Source organism: Stenella coeruleoalba (assembly GCF_951394435.1).
Source record: "Stenella coeruleoalba genome assembly, chromosome: 2".
In the NCBI taxonomy this organism is placed as follows: Eukaryota; Metazoa; Chordata; class Mammalia; order Artiodactyla; family Delphinidae; genus Stenella; species Stenella coeruleoalba.
The window spans coordinates 44,067,815-44,088,702 of record NC_137147.1 but is presented as its reverse complement, the minus strand read 5'-3'; the positions used below and the strand labels follow the sequence as shown (position 1 = coordinate 44,088,702).

At 39.0% G+C, this 20,888-nt stretch overlaps 1 protein-coding gene across 1 annotated transcript in view; it reads left to right on the top strand.

The window, feature by feature from the left end:
• PELI2 (pellino E3 ubiquitin protein ligase family member 2) overlaps positions 1-20,888 on the top strand; it is a 208,911-nt gene that overhangs the window by 153,616 nt on the left and 34,407 nt on the right. Inside the window, exon 3 of the mRNA XM_079913650.1 lies at positions 20,600-20,701. Within this exon, the coding sequence (XP_079769776.1) occupies positions 20,600-20,701 (102 nt within the window). The remainder of the gene's footprint in view (positions 1-20,599; positions 20,702-20,888) is intronic.

The window sequence follows — 20,888 nt, the reverse complement described above, 5'->3', positions numbered from 1 at the left end:
TAGGTCTCCCCTCCTTCATCTCATATGCTCCGATTAATCTAGGCCATACCTTTTAAAGTGCACGTTTTGAGTATATGTAACCTTCATCTTCAGATTCATACTAGTGTATGCTGCTAGAAGGTGCCAGATGCTTGAATATTTCCATAGGGTGCTCTGCATTCTTACGTATTGTTCACTTTGACAAACATTAAGGTATATAGTGTTGCTTTTCCTTTCAAAATATGAATTTGAGTATTTCTTTTTAAATATTTGCCTGGATATACATAGAGCCCTATTTTAATAACATATGGTGAACATCAAGGGCAAATAGGATGTGATGTAACCAAAATTAGCTTTATAACAAATATGTGTTTTCTTCTATAACAGAGATACCTACCAAGTTAAAGAACAGATGCACACATTGTCCTGTAAAGTAGTTGTGTACTGTGCGTGCCAGGAATACACACAATACACAACTACTTTATAAGACAATGTGTACTTAGAAAGTATTTGTGTACTCTAGGTACTAGAGATAAGTCAATGAACAGCATAGAAAAAGGTCTTACCCTTTTAGAAATTACTTTGTAATGTGAGCTAGGAGGAAGACGGTATACAAATAAAATAAACAAATAGCAGCTGTTAAGTGTTCAGGAAAAAAAAAATAAGATTAGCAAGAAGTGGATTGGAATACTACTAATAGTTAATGTTACTAGGAGTGTTATAATTCAAGAAGTTGAATTAAGTTTAAAATTGTCCTCACTTCAAGTGTACTAGACTCTACCCCCACCCCCTAGATTTTCTGAATGTATGCAAAACAGAGTTCTCTGCCTACCCATCAAGAATTATCTCCTACAGAAACTTTCTCTCTCCCCTTGCTGTACACAACGAAACACTGGACAAAATATATTAAATAACTGTTTGCAGGCCTTGGACCACAGGCAGCTCAGGGCTGTGATTCCCTAAGAGAAGGGAAATGAATGAGGCAACCCCCACCCCTATTCTAAATGGCCTGAAGGCAGTTTCCAGGCCCAAGCAGATGGGGAACAACACAGCCCTGTGTTGAAGGGCCAGAGATTACAGTTAAGGCAGCTAGAATTTGTGAAGGACAGTAGCAGAGATGGGAGCTTCATAGGGAGGAAGAGCTCCTGATAGCTGCAGAGGACGATGCCCCTGAGCCCTTGGGTAAGCACTGCTTTGCTCATGTGTGGGGTAAAACTCCACATTGTGGGCAAAGAACCACTGGAAAGCAGTGAGTTGAACCATTTCCGCAGCTCACAGAGGGCTGGGGCTTAGTCCCTGTTCCCACTTGCAGAGTAGAAAGACTTCCTGATACAAGGGAAATAGGATAGAGTCTATAAAAGAGAAATAGATAACGAGGCTAAATTATCCCTAGGTCAAAGTCTGCCCTGGACTCGCCCTAACAAAGCTTATAAGCAAGGCTTGAGAGAGAAAACTGATCCAAAGTAGCATAACTGCCTGCCAGAACAAGTTCAACACCTTTAACAAAATCTAGCACCCCAAAATATAAAACTCACAGTGTCCAGCATCCAATCCAAAATTACCAGAAAGGCAGAAAAGCAGTAAAATTATGACCTATACTGAGGCAAGGGTGGTGAGAATCAACCAGTAGAAACAAACCCAGAAATTACAGATGGAATTAATAGACAAAAAGGGTAAAACAACTGCAGTAGTTATATTTCCTGTGATCAAGAGTGTAGAGGAAAACAGGAACATGTTGAGGAGAGGAATGGAAGTCAAAGAAGGACCCAACTGAAACTTCCAAAGTGAAAAATGAAGTGTCTAAAGTGAAAAACACACTGATTGAGGTAACAGCAGTTTAGAAACTGAAGAAGAAAAGATCAGTGAACTGGAAAACATAGCAATATAAAGTATTCAGTATAAGGCAGAGAGAGGAAAATGGCTGAAAAAAAGTGAAGAGAGGGCTTCCCTGGTGGCGCAGTGGTTGAGAGTCCGCCTGCCGATGCAGGGGACACGGGTTCGTGACCCGGTCCGGGAAGATCCCACATGCCGTGGAGCGGCTGGGCCCGTGAGCCATGGCCGCTGAGCCTGCGCGTCCGGAGCCTGTGCTCTGCAACGGGAGAGGCCACAACAGTGAGAGGCCCGCGTACAGCAAAAAAAAAAAAAAAAAAGTGAAGAGAGCCACAGTAAAATGTAGAAAAATATCAAGTGGACTCAAACATGTAAAATTGGTGTTTTAGAAAAATTGGAGTAGGAAAAGAAAGAAAAGAATGGCCATACACACTACTCTATATAAAAGATAAGTAATAAGGACCTAGTGTATAGCAGAGGGAACTCTACTCAATACTCTGTAATGGCCTATATGGGAAAAGAATCTAAAATAGAGTGGATATATGTATATGTATAACTGATTCACTTTGCTGTACACCTGAAACTAACACAACATTGTAAATCAACTATACTCCAATAAAAAAATTTTTTAAAAGCCAGAGTTTTTCCAAATTCGATGAAGATGATAAATCCAAGATCTAAAATGCTCAATGAACCCCAAAGAGAAGAAACATAAGGAATACTACAGGTAAGACCTATCACAATCAAATTGCTGGAAACTGTTAATAAAATCTTGAAGGCACCCAGAGAAAGAAGAGGCAGTTCCCCTGAACAAAAATAAGAATGAAAAAACAAACCAAAACAACTTACCAGAAATGTTGCAAAACCGAAAGACAATGGATTGACATCTTTAAAGTACTGGAAGGGAGGAAGAAGGAGAAAGAAAAAAAGGGAGACTCTCAATCTAGAATTCTATATTTAGCAAAAATATCTTTCAGAAATGAAAGGAAAGACCTATTTCAAACAAACAAAACTGAAAATAGTTATCAATGGCAAATTGCACAACAAGAAATGTTAGTTTTTTTGGCAGAAGAAAAAAGATACCAGAGGGAAATTTGGATTTACAGAGTACTCTGGACATGGTAAGAATAAGGGTAAATATAAAAGACATTTTAAAAATCTCTTTAAAAGATAATTAACTGGTTAAAGCAAAATTAATAATAATTACAGGGTTTATAATATATACAGAAGTCAAATATATGACAGTAACATCAAGGGCAGGAGGGGGGAATTGTAAGATTTTTGCACTGTTTATCCCAGGAATTTAGGATTGGTTCATTATTCAAAAATTGGTCGATATATTTCTCCATGTCTCCTGCCATATCCATGGATTGGAAGGTGTGATATTATTGAGATGCCAGTTTTCCCAAAAATTGGTCTATAGATTCAGCAGTTTCAATCAAAATCCCAGATTGCTTTTTCTTTGTAGAAAAAGTTATATATGATTATGAAAGTTTGTATAAATGCCCTCTCCCAGAGTTGGAAATTGTTTTGTAAAAAAGCAATGAAGTATAATGAAGAGAGTTTTCAGCGCAGTGTAGACTTACCCATTCACTAAGGAAATGACTTACCCTCTCCAGGTCAGTTTCCTTATTTTACAAAACGGGGATAATTATATCCACATCGTAGTGGTTGTGTGTGCCAGATGATCAAGTAAAATAATATACATGAGAATGCTCTACCTTGAGCAAGCACTATAGATGCAGAAATCATTACTGATTTGGTTATTAAGGTGCAGATGTTTATCTTATTTTATAAATCTGTTTTGAGTTTCTTATTTTTAGAGTGGTATCCAAGCAGAGGATTTTATGCGTTTAGATTGCTAACCTAATTAAACTTAATATATAAATATATGGCTGAAGGGTGCTGACTTTCCTAGTACCATAAATGAGACACACTTGCTCTGGTCACACAGGTTTATTCCTGAAAAGTTGCTTTGATAGGTGGCATCCAGAGGGTTTCCCATTCAGCATAGGCTTCATCCACTAGATAGCAACACATTTGTTTGTTGAATGTATTTATATTGTCTCTTCCCCAAAACCATTAGAGGCAGGGCTGGTTTATTTTAAGCAGCAGTCTTCAGGCAGAGTCCTAAGGCAGATCTGTTCCTTCATTTGTCTTCCTTTAGCTAGACGCAAGTATAATAACAGAGCATTGACCCTGGTCATTTTTAGCTGCAGTTCTCAGAGTTTTGTTCCTCAGCATCACCTAAGGAATACACATTGTGTTATCTACTTCACGGATAGATCTTTTCATCAATAATAATAATCTTATTGACTTAATAACCAAGTCAGATCTGAATTCCCAGTGCACTCAGTATCAAGCCATTTTACTCTCTCATTGATTTTTTGATTATGTGTAAATGGATTATCTACAGATTTTTCATGTCACACTTTTTTCTGAGATATCCCTTACCCCCTCTTCTTGTCCTTCAGCCCTTGATTTCTCAAGGAATGTAAACAATTTTAATAATAGCTGAGGTTGGGTAGGGGGTGATAATGATAATTCTTCTCCCTACGTAGAATGTATTCTTACAGTGAAAAGTGGCATTTGAAATCTGTGCCACTGCTTTCCTCTTTCACCAGATTTGTAAGGTTTTAGTAACACACAGAAGGACGTGGTTAGTTGGTCTTGGGGCTGAGCCTCAAGCTAATAAGTGTCTTGCTCCTGACCTGACATTCTTTCCGTTGTCACATTATGTCCCAGTGCTGTCATTGACCCCACTTGATTCTTGTTATATAATATCCCTGATTTCTTTGGATGATATTCTCACCAAATATAGCCAGATTGTAAAAGTCTTAAGATAGAATATGCACAGAGGAAAATATTTTTGTGTGCAAGACCTTTCATCCATCTTTGTTAGTGACTCATTTCATCTGGTGGTTGTTCAAAAGATTATTGCACTATGCTAGATGCTTAGATTTTTTTGCCCAAGGACTTCATAATCTAGTGACCCAAGATTTCTTTACTTACTCCAAATTTCTTTGACACATACAGCTAACAGACAAATACTGATAAACATGCAAGTACTTAGGATGTAGAATTTTTATGATCCTTTAGTGAAGAAATTACCAGAAGACAAATTTCAGCCAAATAGGAGGTGAATGAAGAATTGTTGGCAAAGAGACTGGCATCTAGATGTTGAATTAAGCACTCTCTGTAGGACTAAAAACAAAGTAAAAGTGATTGTCACAAAATAGAATATAAATGTTTTAAATTTTGCAAGGTAGAAATAACAAATAATGAAATAAAAGGTCAGAGAGGAAGAGGAGAAAAGGTGAAAAGTGCTGTATGCATGCTAATGTCCTCAGATTTTATAGCTGGGAGATAAAAACTATCATTTAAAACAGAAAGATATAAGTATCTTTAATGGTTTTTTAAAAAGCAAACAGCAGTAAACGTTGTAAAATCAATTAAAAGTGTGTGTAGGAGGATGGTAGAGAGGAAATGAAAATATTCTCATTTATCATTGCCCTTATTAGAGAGTTAATGAGTGTAACCAGATTTATATAGTTTTATATGTAAAAGTAACCACAAAAATAGAAATATAAGCCTTCTAAGTAATCATATGAAATACAGAACATAAGGCAAAGAAGGCGCAGACCATAATGTGAAAGATTTTTTAAAAGGATACTACAGAAGCTCAGAAATTAATTTTAAACAACTACCACTTACAGTAGCATCAAAAATGTGAAATACGATCTTCATTATTTTCAGATGCCATATTTGCGCATTCACCTACTTAACTAAGGTTTATTGGTGTCCCCAAAACCCATACTTACAGCACATTCACAGCCATTTGTGGGGATGAGCAGCATATGGTGAAAAATTTGAGTTGCCACTTGAGGTTGAACAAAATGACACTCTGCCTGTTTGACAATTAATTATTTGTAAGAAGTGTGTATTAAACAAGGTGTCTTTAAACAGAAACACATATAAAACAAGGTTATGTATTGAGCAGCTGATAAAAATGTTGTGACCCACGACTCACAGGAACCTTACCCTGTATTTCTCCGAGGTATTCATGAATTCACTGTTTGCAGCAACTTTATAGAACATAACTATGGTGAATAACAAGAATCAACTGTACTTAAGGATGAAGCTAACAAAAGATGTGCAAGACCTGCACGCTAAACACTACAAAACTTTGCTGAGAGTTGTACCACATCTCCAAATATATGAAGAGATGGTCCATGTTCGTAGATCAGGAAACTCAGTGTTGGTATCAATTCTTCCCAAATTGATTTGTAAGTTCAACACACTCCCTATCAAAATTCCAGCGGGCTTTTTAAAAAAAGAAATAACGTTTACTTGAAAATGCAAAAACCTAAAAAAGCCAAAACAGTTTTGAAAAAGAAGAACAGAATTGAAATACTTACACTAACTGACTTCAAGACATTTTTGAAACTACAATAATTAAGACAATGTGGTACTGATGTAAAGATATAAATATAGATCAATAGAATAGGGTCAAAAAATAGGCCTGCACATACGTGGACAACTGATTTTCAACAAAGGTGCAAAGGCAACTTAGTTGGAAAGTTTAGCCTTTTAAACCGGTGGTGCTGGACCATTTGGGTATCCATATGCAGAAATATGAACTTTGATCCATTCCTTTTACTGTGTACAAAAATTAGCTTAGGATGGATCATAGACCTAAATATAAAACTTCTAAAAGGAAACATAGGGAAAAACATCTTTTGTGATTTTGGATTAGACAAAAATTTCTTAGATACAAAAGCAAACTTGATTTGTAAAAGAACAAATTGACAAACATAAAAAATAAGAACTTCTGCTCTTTGAAAGAAATTGTTCAGAGAATGAAAAGCTATGCCAGACTGTGAAAAAAATTTGCAAGTCATATATATGGTAAAGGATTTGTATTCAGAATATATAAAGAGTTCTCAGAACTCAATAATAAGAAAATAACCTAATTTTTTTTAATAGGCAAAGATTTGAACAGACATTTCACCAAAGAAGCTATATAGACGGCAAATTAGCACATAAAGAGATTCTCAATGTCATTACTCATTAAAGAAATACAAATTAAAACCACAATGAGATACCACTACATATTCATAAGGATGGCTGAAATGAAAAGATGACAATACCAAGGGTTGGCAGGATGTGGAGCAATTGGAACTCACGTTCATTGCTGATGGGAATACCAAATGGTACAACCAATTTGGAAAACAATCTGGCAGTTTCTTTAAAAGTTTATCGTACACCTACCATATGTCCAGCTATTCCACTTCTAGGTATTTGATCAAGAGAAATGAAAGCATATGTTTATACGAACACTTGGACATAAATGTTCATAACAGCTTTATTTGCAGTAGCCAAAAACGAGTAACCTGATATCCATCAACAGATGAATTGATAAACAAATTTTAGTTTATTCCTACAAGGGAATACTGCCCAGCATAAAAGTAATGAACTATTGATATGTGCAACTAAATGGATCAATCTAAAAATAATGATGCTAAATAAAAAAAGCCAGAATTATAAAATAGTACATAGTATAAGATTTCATTCCTATAAAATGACAGAAAGTGCAATATAATATCTGTAGTGATAGAAAACAAATCATTGGCTGCCTGGACATGAAGAAGCAGCTGGAAGGGAAGTATGAATTACAAAGGAGCATGGTGAGGAAACTTCTGTGGGTTATAGATATGTGCATAATTTTATTATGATGATGGTTTTATAGGTACATAAACATGTTGAAACTTATCAAATTGTACATTTTAAATAGATGCAGTTTATTGTGTCTCACTTAGACCTTAGTAAAGTTGTTTCTATAATAAAAGGCAATAATGGCAATACAGGCAGAGAGTATAGATATATCTTGTACCTATCAATAAATGTGAATGTTCTAAACTTACATATTAAAAGAATTGGATCACGTAGAAAAATACAATTATAGACTGTATATAAAACACATCTAAAACAAAGTGATCTAGATTGGGGGTAAAATTATGGAGCATACCAAAGAAATGCAAACAAACAAAAAGAGTCAAAGTTACAGTCTTAACATTAAGGAAGATTGAATTCGTGGTTTAAAAAAAAGGTATTAAGTCAAAGAAAGTTTATTTATAATGAAAAGGGATACAACCCAATGAAGACCTAAGAGTTGTGATCATTATGTATCAAATAACAGCATCACTTTCTCTAAGCAAAATGTATAGGAAACAACAAGGAAAAAGAAAAGTCTTGCGTTGTATGCTTGTAATACGACTTTTACATGCTGAAAATAGAAACTTGTCTTGATACGCACTCACGACTGTTCAGATAAGTGTGCAAGTAATATTTTTAAACATAAAAAGTAAAATCATAAATGTACTAAAGAATGGAAAATTGTTCACTTTATTTGGGATTGAGGAAAGCCTTTCTAATTATGAGGTAAAATCTGGAAATGAGAAAAAAGATACTGATGTTTCACTATATAAACTTCTAAAAATAATCTGTATGGCAAAAACACATTAAATAAAGTCAAAAGCCAAATGAGTGGTGGGAATTTGCAGCTCATATCACAGACAATGGGGGTAATATATAAAGAATACCTACAAATCAGTATGAAAAAGACCAAAAGAGTAATGGACAAAGATATAAACAGTTCACAGTAAAGAAAAGAGATGACTTTTAAGCCTTTTAAAACACATTCAGCTTCAGTAATGATAATAGAAATGCTTAAAGCACAGTAATATCATTTTCACATATCATACAATACAGACCATAACACTTAATAACTCTCTATGTTGGTGAGGGTAGGGGAAACACCCTCTCATACATCTGGTGAGAATCTAAATTGGTATCACTTCTACGAAAAGTAGTTCGACAATAACTATCAATATTAAAAATGCACATATCATTTGATCCAGCAATTGTATCTCTAGGAATTTATCCTATAGATATATTCCCCTGTATGCAAATTGAATACATGGATATTCATTGCAACATTGCTTGTAAAATAGAAAATTTATTTCTTAACTTTTTTGTTAAATAAGTTTAAAAGATGGAAAAATCAGGCTATATCTACACATCGAAAAGAACGAGGAGGCACAAATAGGCAGGTGATGCAGACCATTGTACAAGTTGTACTGTAAAGTGAGAGAAGCAGGGGACAGACCTCTGTGGATAGTGTGCTCTCATTTCTACCACCTGTGCTACGTTAGCACAGACACCGATATTCCCTGAAAAGATATACATAGAACTAGTACTAGAGGCGCTCTCTCTGTGACCGAGGGCTACATTGGAAGGAGCATACTATTCACTGGTAATGTTTGGTACTCTGTGCACATATTACCCAATTAACAATATTCTCTGCCTTCCAAATCAATCAAGAATCTGGAGGCCTCTGTAAAATTAAGTATTAAATTATCTGGTAGAGATTATGTTTTAGTCATAAAAATAGCTGGCTGTAATAGTAATTATTATGTGCTGGGCACTGGACTCTGGTTCCTTTACAAACATCATCTGAGTTTTTTCAACAGCTCTTCAAGGCAAGTGTTTCACTTTACAGGTTAAGAAACAGTTTCAGAATACGACCCAAGGACACAGATAACAAGGGCCCTTTTAAGAAGTTCAGTGAATGAGGCTTGAGGAGGAACATTCAAGTGTATATCCAGACTTCTTCCAAAAGCGCGTATGAACGCTTGGGGGAGCAGGGGCAGGCACACATGTTAGGTGCATATATGTTTTTCCTTGTACTTCAGCCATTGTCTTACTCAAAGTTTTGTATATTAGGATTGGAACCTGCATGATTCTAGCCGGCCTAACATCTTGAAAATGCCAACTGCCAAGATAAATGTTGTCTTTTGAGAGTAAATATCTCCATGTCTCTACATAACTACGACGTGGCCTTATCCAACTGGTTTTACTCCATAACGAAAATGAGATCCTGCAGCAGACGGGCAAATTTTATATCAAGGCCAAGCCTTAAAAATAAAAATCCAGGGCTTCCCTGGTGGCGCAGTGGTTGAGAGTTCGCCTGCCGCTGCAGGGAACACGGGTTCGTGCCCCGGTCCGGGAAGATCCCACATGCCGCGGAGCGGCTGGGCCCGTGAGCCATGGCCGCTGAGCCTGCGCGTCCGGAGCCTGTGCTCCGCAACGGGAGAGGCCACAACAGTGAGAGGCCCGCGTACCGCAAAAAAAAAAAAATAAAAAATAAAAATCCAAGTAAAATGAGGGGAAAAATTGAGCCTCCCCCCTTCCCGTTTTTTTTTTCTTTTTAACGTCTTTTAAATGAGAGTTTTTGCTTTTTTCACTATAGGTAATCAGTAAGGTTTTGTATTTCATTTTATTTTGAACCAGGGTAAATTTTAGTCTTTTTATTCTTCATTACTCAAGGGATCGTTTTGACAGCTGATAAACTGGCCCACATATTAAAATAATTATATGGCGGGTCTTTGGATATCTTGGTATAAAGTCGATTTGTGTCATATTCAGTTTATAGTATCTGGAAGTTTGCCTGCTCGTGGCAACAAATTAAGGCTTGCATTTACCGTTGGCTCACTGTAACGCATAGTTCACGGTAGATACCTATGTATTTTCTCTCCAGTGCTCTTTAGAAACAAAATATACTTTTTTTTACCCAGTAAATGCATGACTTATGTAAAGTATATTATTTATAAAAGTATATAAATGGAATTACTGAACTGATTTTACTTTTTCAACATAGTCATTTTGTAAGATACTTCATTTTCATTTTTAATTCATATTTATTAGGGTTCATTCTTTCAGTTGGCTTTGTCTCTTGTGGCAAGTAGATCATATGTATGCAGATACTTAAATATTCAGATAAGTAAATGTTAGATGTTGCAGCAGACAGATTCACACCCATCCCTTAAAGCATTGTCCATTGACTGACTAAATATCTCCTCTTAAAGTTTACCAATTCCTGTTACAGGAGACCACAATTAGGTTTCTCTCTCTCTCTCTTCCCTAGTCTTGTTTGTGTACAACAAAGAGGTAATCTCATCATTGGTTTAATTTTCACTGCAATACTTAGCGTTTCACAAATACATTGCGTCTTTTTTCCGTTCTTCCTATGCCCCTTCTTGCTCACATCTAGAACCGTAAAATGTTCCGAAGCAAATGCATTGCCGTTTTGATGAATGAATTTGTTGGAGGTCAGTTTCTTTATCTCCTACCAGACGAGCGTGACCCCGCATCCTTCCCCAGGTGACCATGGTGGTCCTTGCCACAGGGTTAGACCCCAAGGTAGTCGCCACTTCGGACATTGGACATGTGTGGGCACTGAGATGAATGGAGTGCCAGAGTGCCACCTTGCACTAACAGGGCTGTACCCCTTCCTTGTCCTCTCCTGCTTTGGGGGAGCTGCCATGCAGTCACTGTGGGGAGATGTGTTTGAAAAGGGTGCACTTTCAGAGTCACCATTTGAAATAGACCGTCATTGATAGTGACCAGTGCACACATGTGGTTGGTAACGTAACCTGTTGATGTGTCTAGATGTGTGTCCTAGTCACAGCATCGCTCTGGGGGAAAACAGTACATCATCCCTATTTTCCAAAAGACAGGAGACAAAATAACGGAGAGAGGAGATTGCACATTAGGTTAGTTAGCTTAGGTTAGGTTTAAAAAGTACAGTGACATAATCTGTACAGACTTGGATCTGAACCTGTCACTTGTTCAGCACTTTGTGATAAACTGGGTGGATATAGAAGTAGCTAAAGCATCTTTGTCCTCAGCCAGCACTGACCTTCCTGGACCCAGGACCAGCACTTGTAAGATGACAAAACTGAGGCACAGAGCATTGAAGTAACTTGCCCAGAGTCCCGCAGCTGGTCATCAGTGGAGTGGGAATCCAGCCTGAACTGTACTGTTAGCCATGCAATATACTGCCTGAATCGAAGGCAGGTTTAAAAAGACAGGAGTTCCTGCCCTCAAGGAGCTTGTCATTCCATCAGTGTAAAGTGGTAAGAATTCCTGGGGCCAGATTTCTGCAAGGCCTGTGGACGTGTTCCTGCCCAGCTCTCCAGCCACAAGCCTTCGGTGTGTCTTATTCTCCAAACTATATAGGTCATCTCTTGTGACTGGTACCAACGACCAAATCCAGCTTCAGTGTAATTAGGAGTGACTCCAAGTTAGGAACACGTTCTCCTCAAACATTCTCACCCTCTCTGGCATCTTTGTTTGCTCGATTGATTGACCGCGGCTGCCCCGGCACTGTGCATGCACCAGGTTCTCTGCCAACGTTTGTCGAATAGCTCAGTGAGCCGATCCCAGACGGGCGTGGGAGTGGCCCACTGCTAAGTTCAAAGCCATTGCGTCTAACGAATAGGCTTACCACTTTGATTTATTTATCGTACGAAACACCGTTGATTTTGATGAAATCCAAGTTAGCATTTTTCTAACCATTTTTCTAATGGTTCAGGCACCCATTTGAAATATGGCTCCTTGAAAAGAGAGTATTTTAAAGAGTAGGTTTATGCAAAATAAATTATGAATTCCTTTAGCCACCTCCTCTCTTTAGAAATAGCACTCATACGTATTTTATACCTAAATTGACAAGGATGGCAGAGATCTCATCTTCCTTGTAGCAATTTGAACCAGACTGGTTGAGGATTTACTGCCTAATTATACTTGTCAGCATGACATAAAAGTCATTAGTTCTGGAAAAACATGTTTTTCATACCAGGATTATCTTTAATTAATACACTCAATATTTAACATATATTTAAAGCTAAACAGAATAGTAATCTCTGAAGCCTGTGTTACGGACCACAAGGAAGTGATGGTAACCCCTTGGGTCAGGAAGCAGTGCTTTAAGTGCAGGTTTATATTTGAGAAGAGACAATGCTGTGTTATACATTGTTCCCTCTGCTTTGCATACAATGAAATCAGTGCTACTGACATTGAGTCCTTCTGTTGATAAATTATAAAGGTGATAACCAAAGACTCCAGTGACATGGTGACAGTGGGTGAGTGACTGAACTAGGATCCAAACCCGGGGTCCAGTGTGTGGTTTTTCTCAACATCAGAATCCACTGGCCATTGATCTCTGCAATGTCCACACATGGTCTTATTCTCCTTTGCTAGAGTACCCGTAAACTTGAAGCTCAGCGGGATAAACTGGGTAGTCGTATTGATAAACCATCTGTCGTGAATATTCCCTTTTGCCCCGTGTCCAGACATGTGCTGGATCGTCAGTGGATACTGCAGCAAGGCGAAGCAACGCCAGAGACCTCACAGGCCAGCTGCCAAGCGCCCGTATGTGCTGATACCCTCTAGTTCCCAGCCCCACCCACACTGCCCCAGCATCACAGTGGACACGGGGCTCTGGGTAGTAAAATTATTCATCAGGTATTTCCAATATGCTACAGAATTCACAGCAAACCCGTTTATCTGCTCATAGGTGCGCACATTTCTGCTCTAAACATAAATACCAGAAGGTGTTTTTGAACGAAGAAGGTTCCGTTCCTTGGCCCTTTTCAGTCCTATCCCAAAACAGATTCCGTTATTAAGTTTTTCCATACTAATTAACAATGTTGTCCCTATAGCAATCCACCCTGTCATAGAAGGCTTGTATTTATAACCAGAATGGCTGCCAGAGATCAGTGTAGTTGTTTTCCATTTTATCAGGTCCTTTCTGTGGTAATAGTTTTGCATATTTATTTATTAAGTTGTACGATGGGCTGAAATATTAACTTACAAATTAGAATTAACAGTTAAGGTGGCTGAAAATAAACTTGCCTAAAACATGCAGAATAATTGGCTGGGCAGCCTGTACCTTATCTACTGTGCCTTATTAAAGAGTGCCGAGTTATGGACATCATTTAGAAGGCTATTGAGAACACAAGCTCATATTATGTTTCTTGGTGGAACCCAAAAGACAAAGGGGTCTCTGGCTCCATGAGTAGACTATGCAGGACTTTTCCTAGGATTGTCCCTATCTGATGGGCTGTGAGAGCATCTTTGACTTCTTCCTGAGATGTTTCCTTGGAAACTGAAAGATGGGATGCGGTGAGCAGCATCAGAGAATGCCACCATATTCAGACACATGATGCAAAACTCTTCAGAGCAGCTCTATGAAAACTTGAGATTTATCTGGAAAAGTTTCCTTGAACATGTAAGCATGTAAGAGTGCCAGGTGTCTGGCACTCAGTTTTTTGGGGTTTTTTTTTTGCGGTACGCGGGCCTCTCGCTGCCGTGGCCTCTCCCGTTGCGGAGCACAGGCTCCGGACGCGCAGGCTCAGCGGCCATAGCTCACGGGCCCAGCCGCTCCGCGGCATGTGGGATCTTCCCGGACCGGGGCACGAACCCGTGTCCCCTGCATCGGCAGGCGGACTCTCAACCACCGCGCCACCAGGGAAGCCCTGGCACTCTCTTTTCAGGGGCAAAAAGAACATTAATTCCATCTACTCCCAAGGAGAGAAACTACAGAGGGTGCTGCTGTTTGCAAAAACACATTCCTTAGATTTAGTCCAGTGCTGTGTGGCACAGGAAGAGTAACTGTGGTTCTGTAACAGTCAGCATCCTGGACATCTAGACAAGGGCGATTGTCAAACCCTTGAGTGATTTGGTTCTAAGATATAGTAATAGAAAATATGGTGTGGATTTGGAGAAAAGGAATTTCATTTCATTGGAAACTCAGATTCACACACACACACACACACACACACATTACATCCCCTTAAATGAGGCTGGCTCTCGTTTAGTAAGGCATGCCCCATTAACGTACATGCTGTGTGTGGTTTGTCAAAGTTTTACATCATAGCTTCCAACACATCTGGTTGTTTTCTTCTCCTGTCTTCCTAGTATCTCTTCTATTCCTGCTCCAAATGTGTAAGGACTAAAAGTTGTCCATGTGACATGCTTTGTCTTCTCTGAAAGGCTTTGAATGCTTTACAGGTGCCTTTTATATGTTGATCTATAAATATTAATTTTAAATACTAATACAAAATTTTCTTCTCAGTCATCCGACAACTGAAGATTATCACAGTAAAAATATATACTTGCTCTAACCACAGACAGCCTCTTCATATGCATTCAGGACCTCATGAGAGTGCCATCAGAAGCACAGCCCCTGCTCTCTGTGAAGGCACCGTGCTACCTATACCTGTACCGTGCCCTGGGGCACAGGGAAGGTGAACACACAAATCACCGTGATGACTTACGTGATAAGTCAGATAAGACAGAAAAGAGGCTCTGGCGCCAGTAGGCCTTGAAAACGGATTGGTCCAGTCGTCTTTAGTTGTGTAGCTAACTACTGCAACACTTAGTGGCTTAGCAAAAAACATTTGATTTTGTTGATAATTTTGTGGGTCAGGAATTTGGGAAGAGCTCCCATGGCAGTGTCTCTGGTCCACGTGGCAAATGCTGGGGCAACTGGAGGGTCCATTTCCAAGGTGGCTCCTTCACTCACATGTCTGGGTCTTGCTTCTCCGTGGCCTCCTTCTCCCCACGTGGCATTTCAGTCTCCAAGGCCCTCCTCGTAGCTTGGGCTTCTTGTCGTGTGGTGGCTTCCAAGTAGTTAGGTGTCTTATATGGCAGCTCAGAACTCCAAGAGCAAGTGTTTGAGGGCAGCAAGGGGAAGCTGCAAGCCTCCAAGTCCCGTCTGTCACTTCTGCTGCATTCTGTGGGTCAAGCAAGTTACTGAGGGCAGCCCAGGGTCAAGGGAAGATGAATTAGATTACACCTAATAATCTCCAAAGTAGAAAGTTATGGGCTATAAAGGAGCTGGTTGTAAAACTCCTTTGGGGAATAAATCAGCTTTGTAATTACTGGTTGCCCAACAACTACTTTGTATTTGAGGAGAAAAAGTGAAATGTGGCACATTGTTTATTCTACTTTGTATTTGATTTGTGCCTTAAGGCAGTAAAATCGGTGAGCTTGGCTTTGACTCATGATTAGATTTTAAGTATGACGGTAATAATTAACTGTATCTGGACAACAGTGGCAAGAGAGGGCCGAGAGATGACACGGAGGTTTTAAGTATGAGTGATTGGAATATGGTTACACTATTGACTAAAAGAGGAAACCCAGGAGGAGAAAAAGTTTGGACTGAACAATGTAATGATGCTTTACACTGCAAGTAGCAAAATACCCAACCCAAAGCACCCTAAAACCCCTCATTTTTCTCACAGAAGTAGTCAGGGGCAGACAGTTTCCGATTTGGTTCAACTCAAAGATGTTGGGGCCCAGTTTGCTTCTCTGAGAGTCTTTTGACCTTCCTTTACTGTTGCCTGATGGCCGCCTCAGCTCCAGATACCCCTTAATCATCATTCATTTCTTCTATTAACAGAGAAAGGAAAGTATCTTTCTTGATGTCTCCCATTCCAGGAGCTCCACACCAGATTTCTCCAAAGTCCCGCCAGTCAGGATTGGGTCACCTTTCCACATGCTCACTTCAGAGGAGGCTGGGAGAGCTGCTCTTTTCCTTTTCAGGCATTGTCATGGGCAGCCAGCTCAGCTAGCAGGGTGAAGGGCATTAGGTAGGCAACCAACGATGTCTGCCTTGGTGATGAATTCCATTTTCTCTCCCTACACAGTTGATAAAGGCTCACTTAGCAGCCTTATGGAGCTTGAATTAAATGAGCCAACTCATAACTGTAATAAGTTAGTATTTTCTAGAAGCCAATTAGTTTCTGATCGGGCTTTCTCCCTTTTTTACTTTGTGATTGAACACTAACCCCACAGTTTCTTAATAAAAGATTAGAGTATTTTACTTATACTTTTAATAATTGATTGAAAGCTCTTTGACTTCCATGAATACATGTACCTATCTCATTATGCATCTTGCAGGATTGCCTTTCTGGTATCATTACGTATTATATATCTTTTTAAGTGCCTTATGTATGTACATAGGGGTTTATAAGAGGAAGAAAATGCTGCAGACCTTGTGAACCATGTTTGTTTTAAAGTCTGGAGGCTTGGAGGACTCTGTCAGTTAGTTGAAGTTGAACAAGGACAACCAGTTCTAGCTGTTCCCCTGAATGACAGAGAATGGCTCAGCTGAGCCGCGCCTGTGGCACAAGTAGAGTGACCCTAAGAAAGCATCCTCAACTGGGAAGACAGTGTCCTGGCTCAGAAAGGGCCTTGGTTTGGGCACCTGGGTGGGGCAGTGCTGAACTTCCTAAACCGGATAAAGTTGGAATCTTTCCTTCTCTGGATCTGTAATTGTGTCTAACTGGTAATTGTCCAATCCTGATATTTTTAACCCCATAAAATTCACACGTAATAAATTTGAGCTGAGGGTGTCAGCGTTGGTACCGTTGCTGGTGAAAGGTAAGGGAGAGGTTGAGAAGACCCGAGGAAAGAAGCTCCAAGTCTCATCTTGAATCCGTTGCAGTCCATTCACTCATCTGACTTTCCTTGAAAGCCTGCCACGCCCTCACCGCCGGGGGTGGAGACCACCGAAGACCAGACCTGCCTTTGAGCATGGTAGCGACATAAGAGGGAGTCAGCAACCCTGGCTTCTCATCACAGTAGGAAAGCAAATATGGCCAATCAGTATTGTCTGCTAGGCAAGTTGGTTGGGCTAGCTCTCCTTACCATTTTAAAGCGCTCGGTCTCCGTATTTGAACTAGCGTAGTGGAATCTCACTATGTTACAGTAGTTGTGTTGGTACTGAACTCCAGTGAGTGCCAAGAGAAGGCCTTACCTACTCTCCTTTCTGATATTTCAGAAATAGATTTCAAAGCAACTTAGTGCCTTGGGGAGACGTTTATTTCCAAAATAACCTGAAATGATCGACTCAAGTCAGTGAATCTGTAATTTACTAGAAGCTGTATTTCCAAGAGCCATATTTTAAATATTAAAATTATTGCTGAAAAATTGATACTTCTAACCCCAAAGAAGCTTAATGCCTCATACACTTGGCAGATGGAAAGCAAAAATTGAGGTCAAGCTTAAACTCTCCTCTTACCTTCCTCCAAATCCCCCAAATCTGGCCCCACTGTAGACTTTAATGCACAAACAAGATCATGTGAGCCCTAATTCATGGCATCAAAGGGAAGTGGGCGCCTCTCCATTTATTTCTGAGGAGCCTGGAGGTGGCCTGGGTTTCAACTGCCCCCTTTGGCTCCAAACCCCAGTCCTGGCTTAAATCCCAGTCTTCTGGGGCCAGCTCATCTCCATGCTTCTCCCCGCTGTGGGTGCAGACTGTTGGCCTCTTTGCAGGAGGGCCTCCCCTCCCAGCTTAGCACTCACAGAGGGAGACCACCGCCGGACTGGAAGTGACTTTGGTGGGTCACACCGATTCTGAAGTTCCTCAGCCGTCCTGCCACAGGGGAGTTCATCACCTGCTGCTCAGAGCCCCCTCCATCTTCTGGGCCTTGTTTCTCCCTGTAGGATCTCTGTTCCCACTTCTCCATCTTCCCCAAATCCAGAGGTTTCTAAAATGTAGCGCATAGTTAAGATGTTCCTATTCAAAAAGTCTCAGAAAATGTGTTTTCTTATCCTTCAAAGGGTTCACCTTTCCTAACTCTGCCGATCCACGTTTAAACCACGTTTCAAAAACTGGCGGAAGTTTGAAATTGTAATTTGTCCTTAAATGGGCTCAACATTCAAGGTCACCTGGATCCGGCGTTCAAGGCCTCGGGGTCCCCACGCTTTCTTCCCTGTTGAGGGCGGCCGGGCAGGGGCTGGCCAAGGTCTTTGTGCTCCCTTGGCTCTGGGCGGTTCCCAGGTATGGCACTGGGCTCGCTCTCCCTATAAATAGTCTTATTCATCCTTATGATAGTCTGGGCCACAAGCGTAGTTTTAGAACAAAACACTCTAGAAGAATTGGGCAACTTAGGGCCTGTAAAATGCATATTTCTGGGGCTTCCCAGAGTGGCATGGAAGCTGCACTAGGTCGTGGGGTGAGCACAGCAGACCTTCCTGGGGCATTGATTTCCCAGCAAACTTGTTTAAATATTGAAAATGTTTAAATGTTAAAACTACAGGCATGTTAAGGAGTAGAATACAAAATTTAGACTAATTTCAAGGTAAGATGTTTCAAGCGTGAGAAGCTTCACTTCTAGATTGCTCTCCCAGACATGTCTAGGGGCTCACACAACTCTCTTCCAGTTAAGGCAACCTTGGTGGAAGTTTGAGAAACACAGTACTTAAGAGGGTACCATCATACAAAAATGTCTAACTTTTTTAAAGGTGTTCTGTTCTGACACTTGTTAACTCCTTCTTTTGCAGATAATTGGCAAACTACAGACATTCTTATTTTGTGTAGTGTGTGTGCCAAGAAAGTTGTGTTTGAGTTGGTGCACTTGTAAATGGAAAACTCTTAAGTGCAACAGATACTTTTTAAGGAACTGTAAAATAAGTTATTGTACAAATAATCACCCCCCTAGTTATCAGTTTTGTAAGTTTGAGTTTAATAAAATTATTTTTAAGTGGGTTTTTTTACTTATCTATGAAGATAAACAAGCATCCACTTACCTTAAACTGGAAATAATTCTTTATTAATTCGACTTTCAAAAAATGTCACTTATATCAGTACCACTGAATTTATGTGACTCAGACCAATAAAAATTTCAGATTATATTTGTTACTGGAGTTGAGTAGTCTAAGAAGTATTCTTTTTAGCTTCCTAATCATATTAACTGTATAAATAATTATCATTTCTAATACTTGCATTATCTTAGTGAAGCATGTACAATAAAGCATCATTTCAACCATGCAGTTCCTGAGGGCAGATGATTGAAGAACCATGAGATTAACCAGGCTAACTTCAAAGCTGATTTGGAATGTTGTACTATTTATTACTCTAAGCAATTATATTAGTCAAATATAAATGTTCAGAGTACATTTTCATTAGGTGCTGTATGTATGTCCAGCTACTTCCAAATGCTGTCTTAGTCTTTCTTGGTCTTCATACAGTGTGATTGTTCAATAAATGTTTAATAGATAGGCTTATTAAAGTTTTATTTATTATACGTAATGTAAAAGAATGGAAATGAAGATAGGTTAAAGTTGAACGGACAGGGTAATTGAAATAATTTGGAGTATAATTTAAATAAACTTCTTTGTTAATTTGGAAATTTTAAAGTATGTGACCGCAACGTAAAATGGGTTGCAATATATCACTATGGAGGAAATAAGAACATCATCATATTATTGGTTTCTGGATTCTTTGAAAAAGACTATTAGCTTTAGTCTAGTCTAAAAATAAAGGCGATAAAACTAACTTAGCTACCTTATTTATTAACTCAATAAATATCTGGGTTAAGCAAGTGCTTATACAAGTTTTCAATAAGATGTAGAACAGAGTATAAGTATGATTATCATTGGCTAAAATAGTGCATTATTATATGGAAGTTTTTATAGAATTTTACTTTTTTTCAATGATTTGTTTACTCTCATAATCTCCATCATGTAGGAAAAATACTATTACAAAATGTTTCTGACTTATCCGTTTCAATGTGAAATAAATTAAATTTTAAATCATATTAGTCTGAAAATTCTGTCACTGAGTTAAGGTAACATGGAGAAAGTATGTTTTTCTAGGACTATGATTAAATCAGGTCTTGGAAACTAGTGAGTTAACTTTGATTTGGCTTAAGTAAAATATTGTTCATATTAAGGATGAATATTTGATAAACCCAGTATTATGACTGCTGGCTCCTCTGTAATTCAGGGCACAGCAGGGACAGGCTCTGACCATTAGGAAAATGCTGGCTTGTGTTGGGGTTTTGCTGGTAAAGTGATGTCTCTTAACTATAAACAGAATTGTGGTAAGTTGTTGAAATGAAATTCTAACAAATTTTTATATTTTTTATTTCATTATTAGGCTATCAGCTGCAAAGGTCAACACAGCATATCGTACACTCTGTCAAGGAATCAGACTGTGGTGGTCGAGTACACACATGATAAAGATACGGATATGTTTCAGGTAACATCTTTCTTTTTTCCATGGAAACTTTTAGCACATTTTTCCTTCGATTCTCTATTTTGATATGTAGTCAGAACTTCTAGCACAGTAGTGTTTGGTGATGTCCAAGGGGAAAAAGGTGAGGATAATATTTAAATTGTTCCTATTTGGTTTTCAAAAGACTAAGAAAACACTTAATTCTACAAAT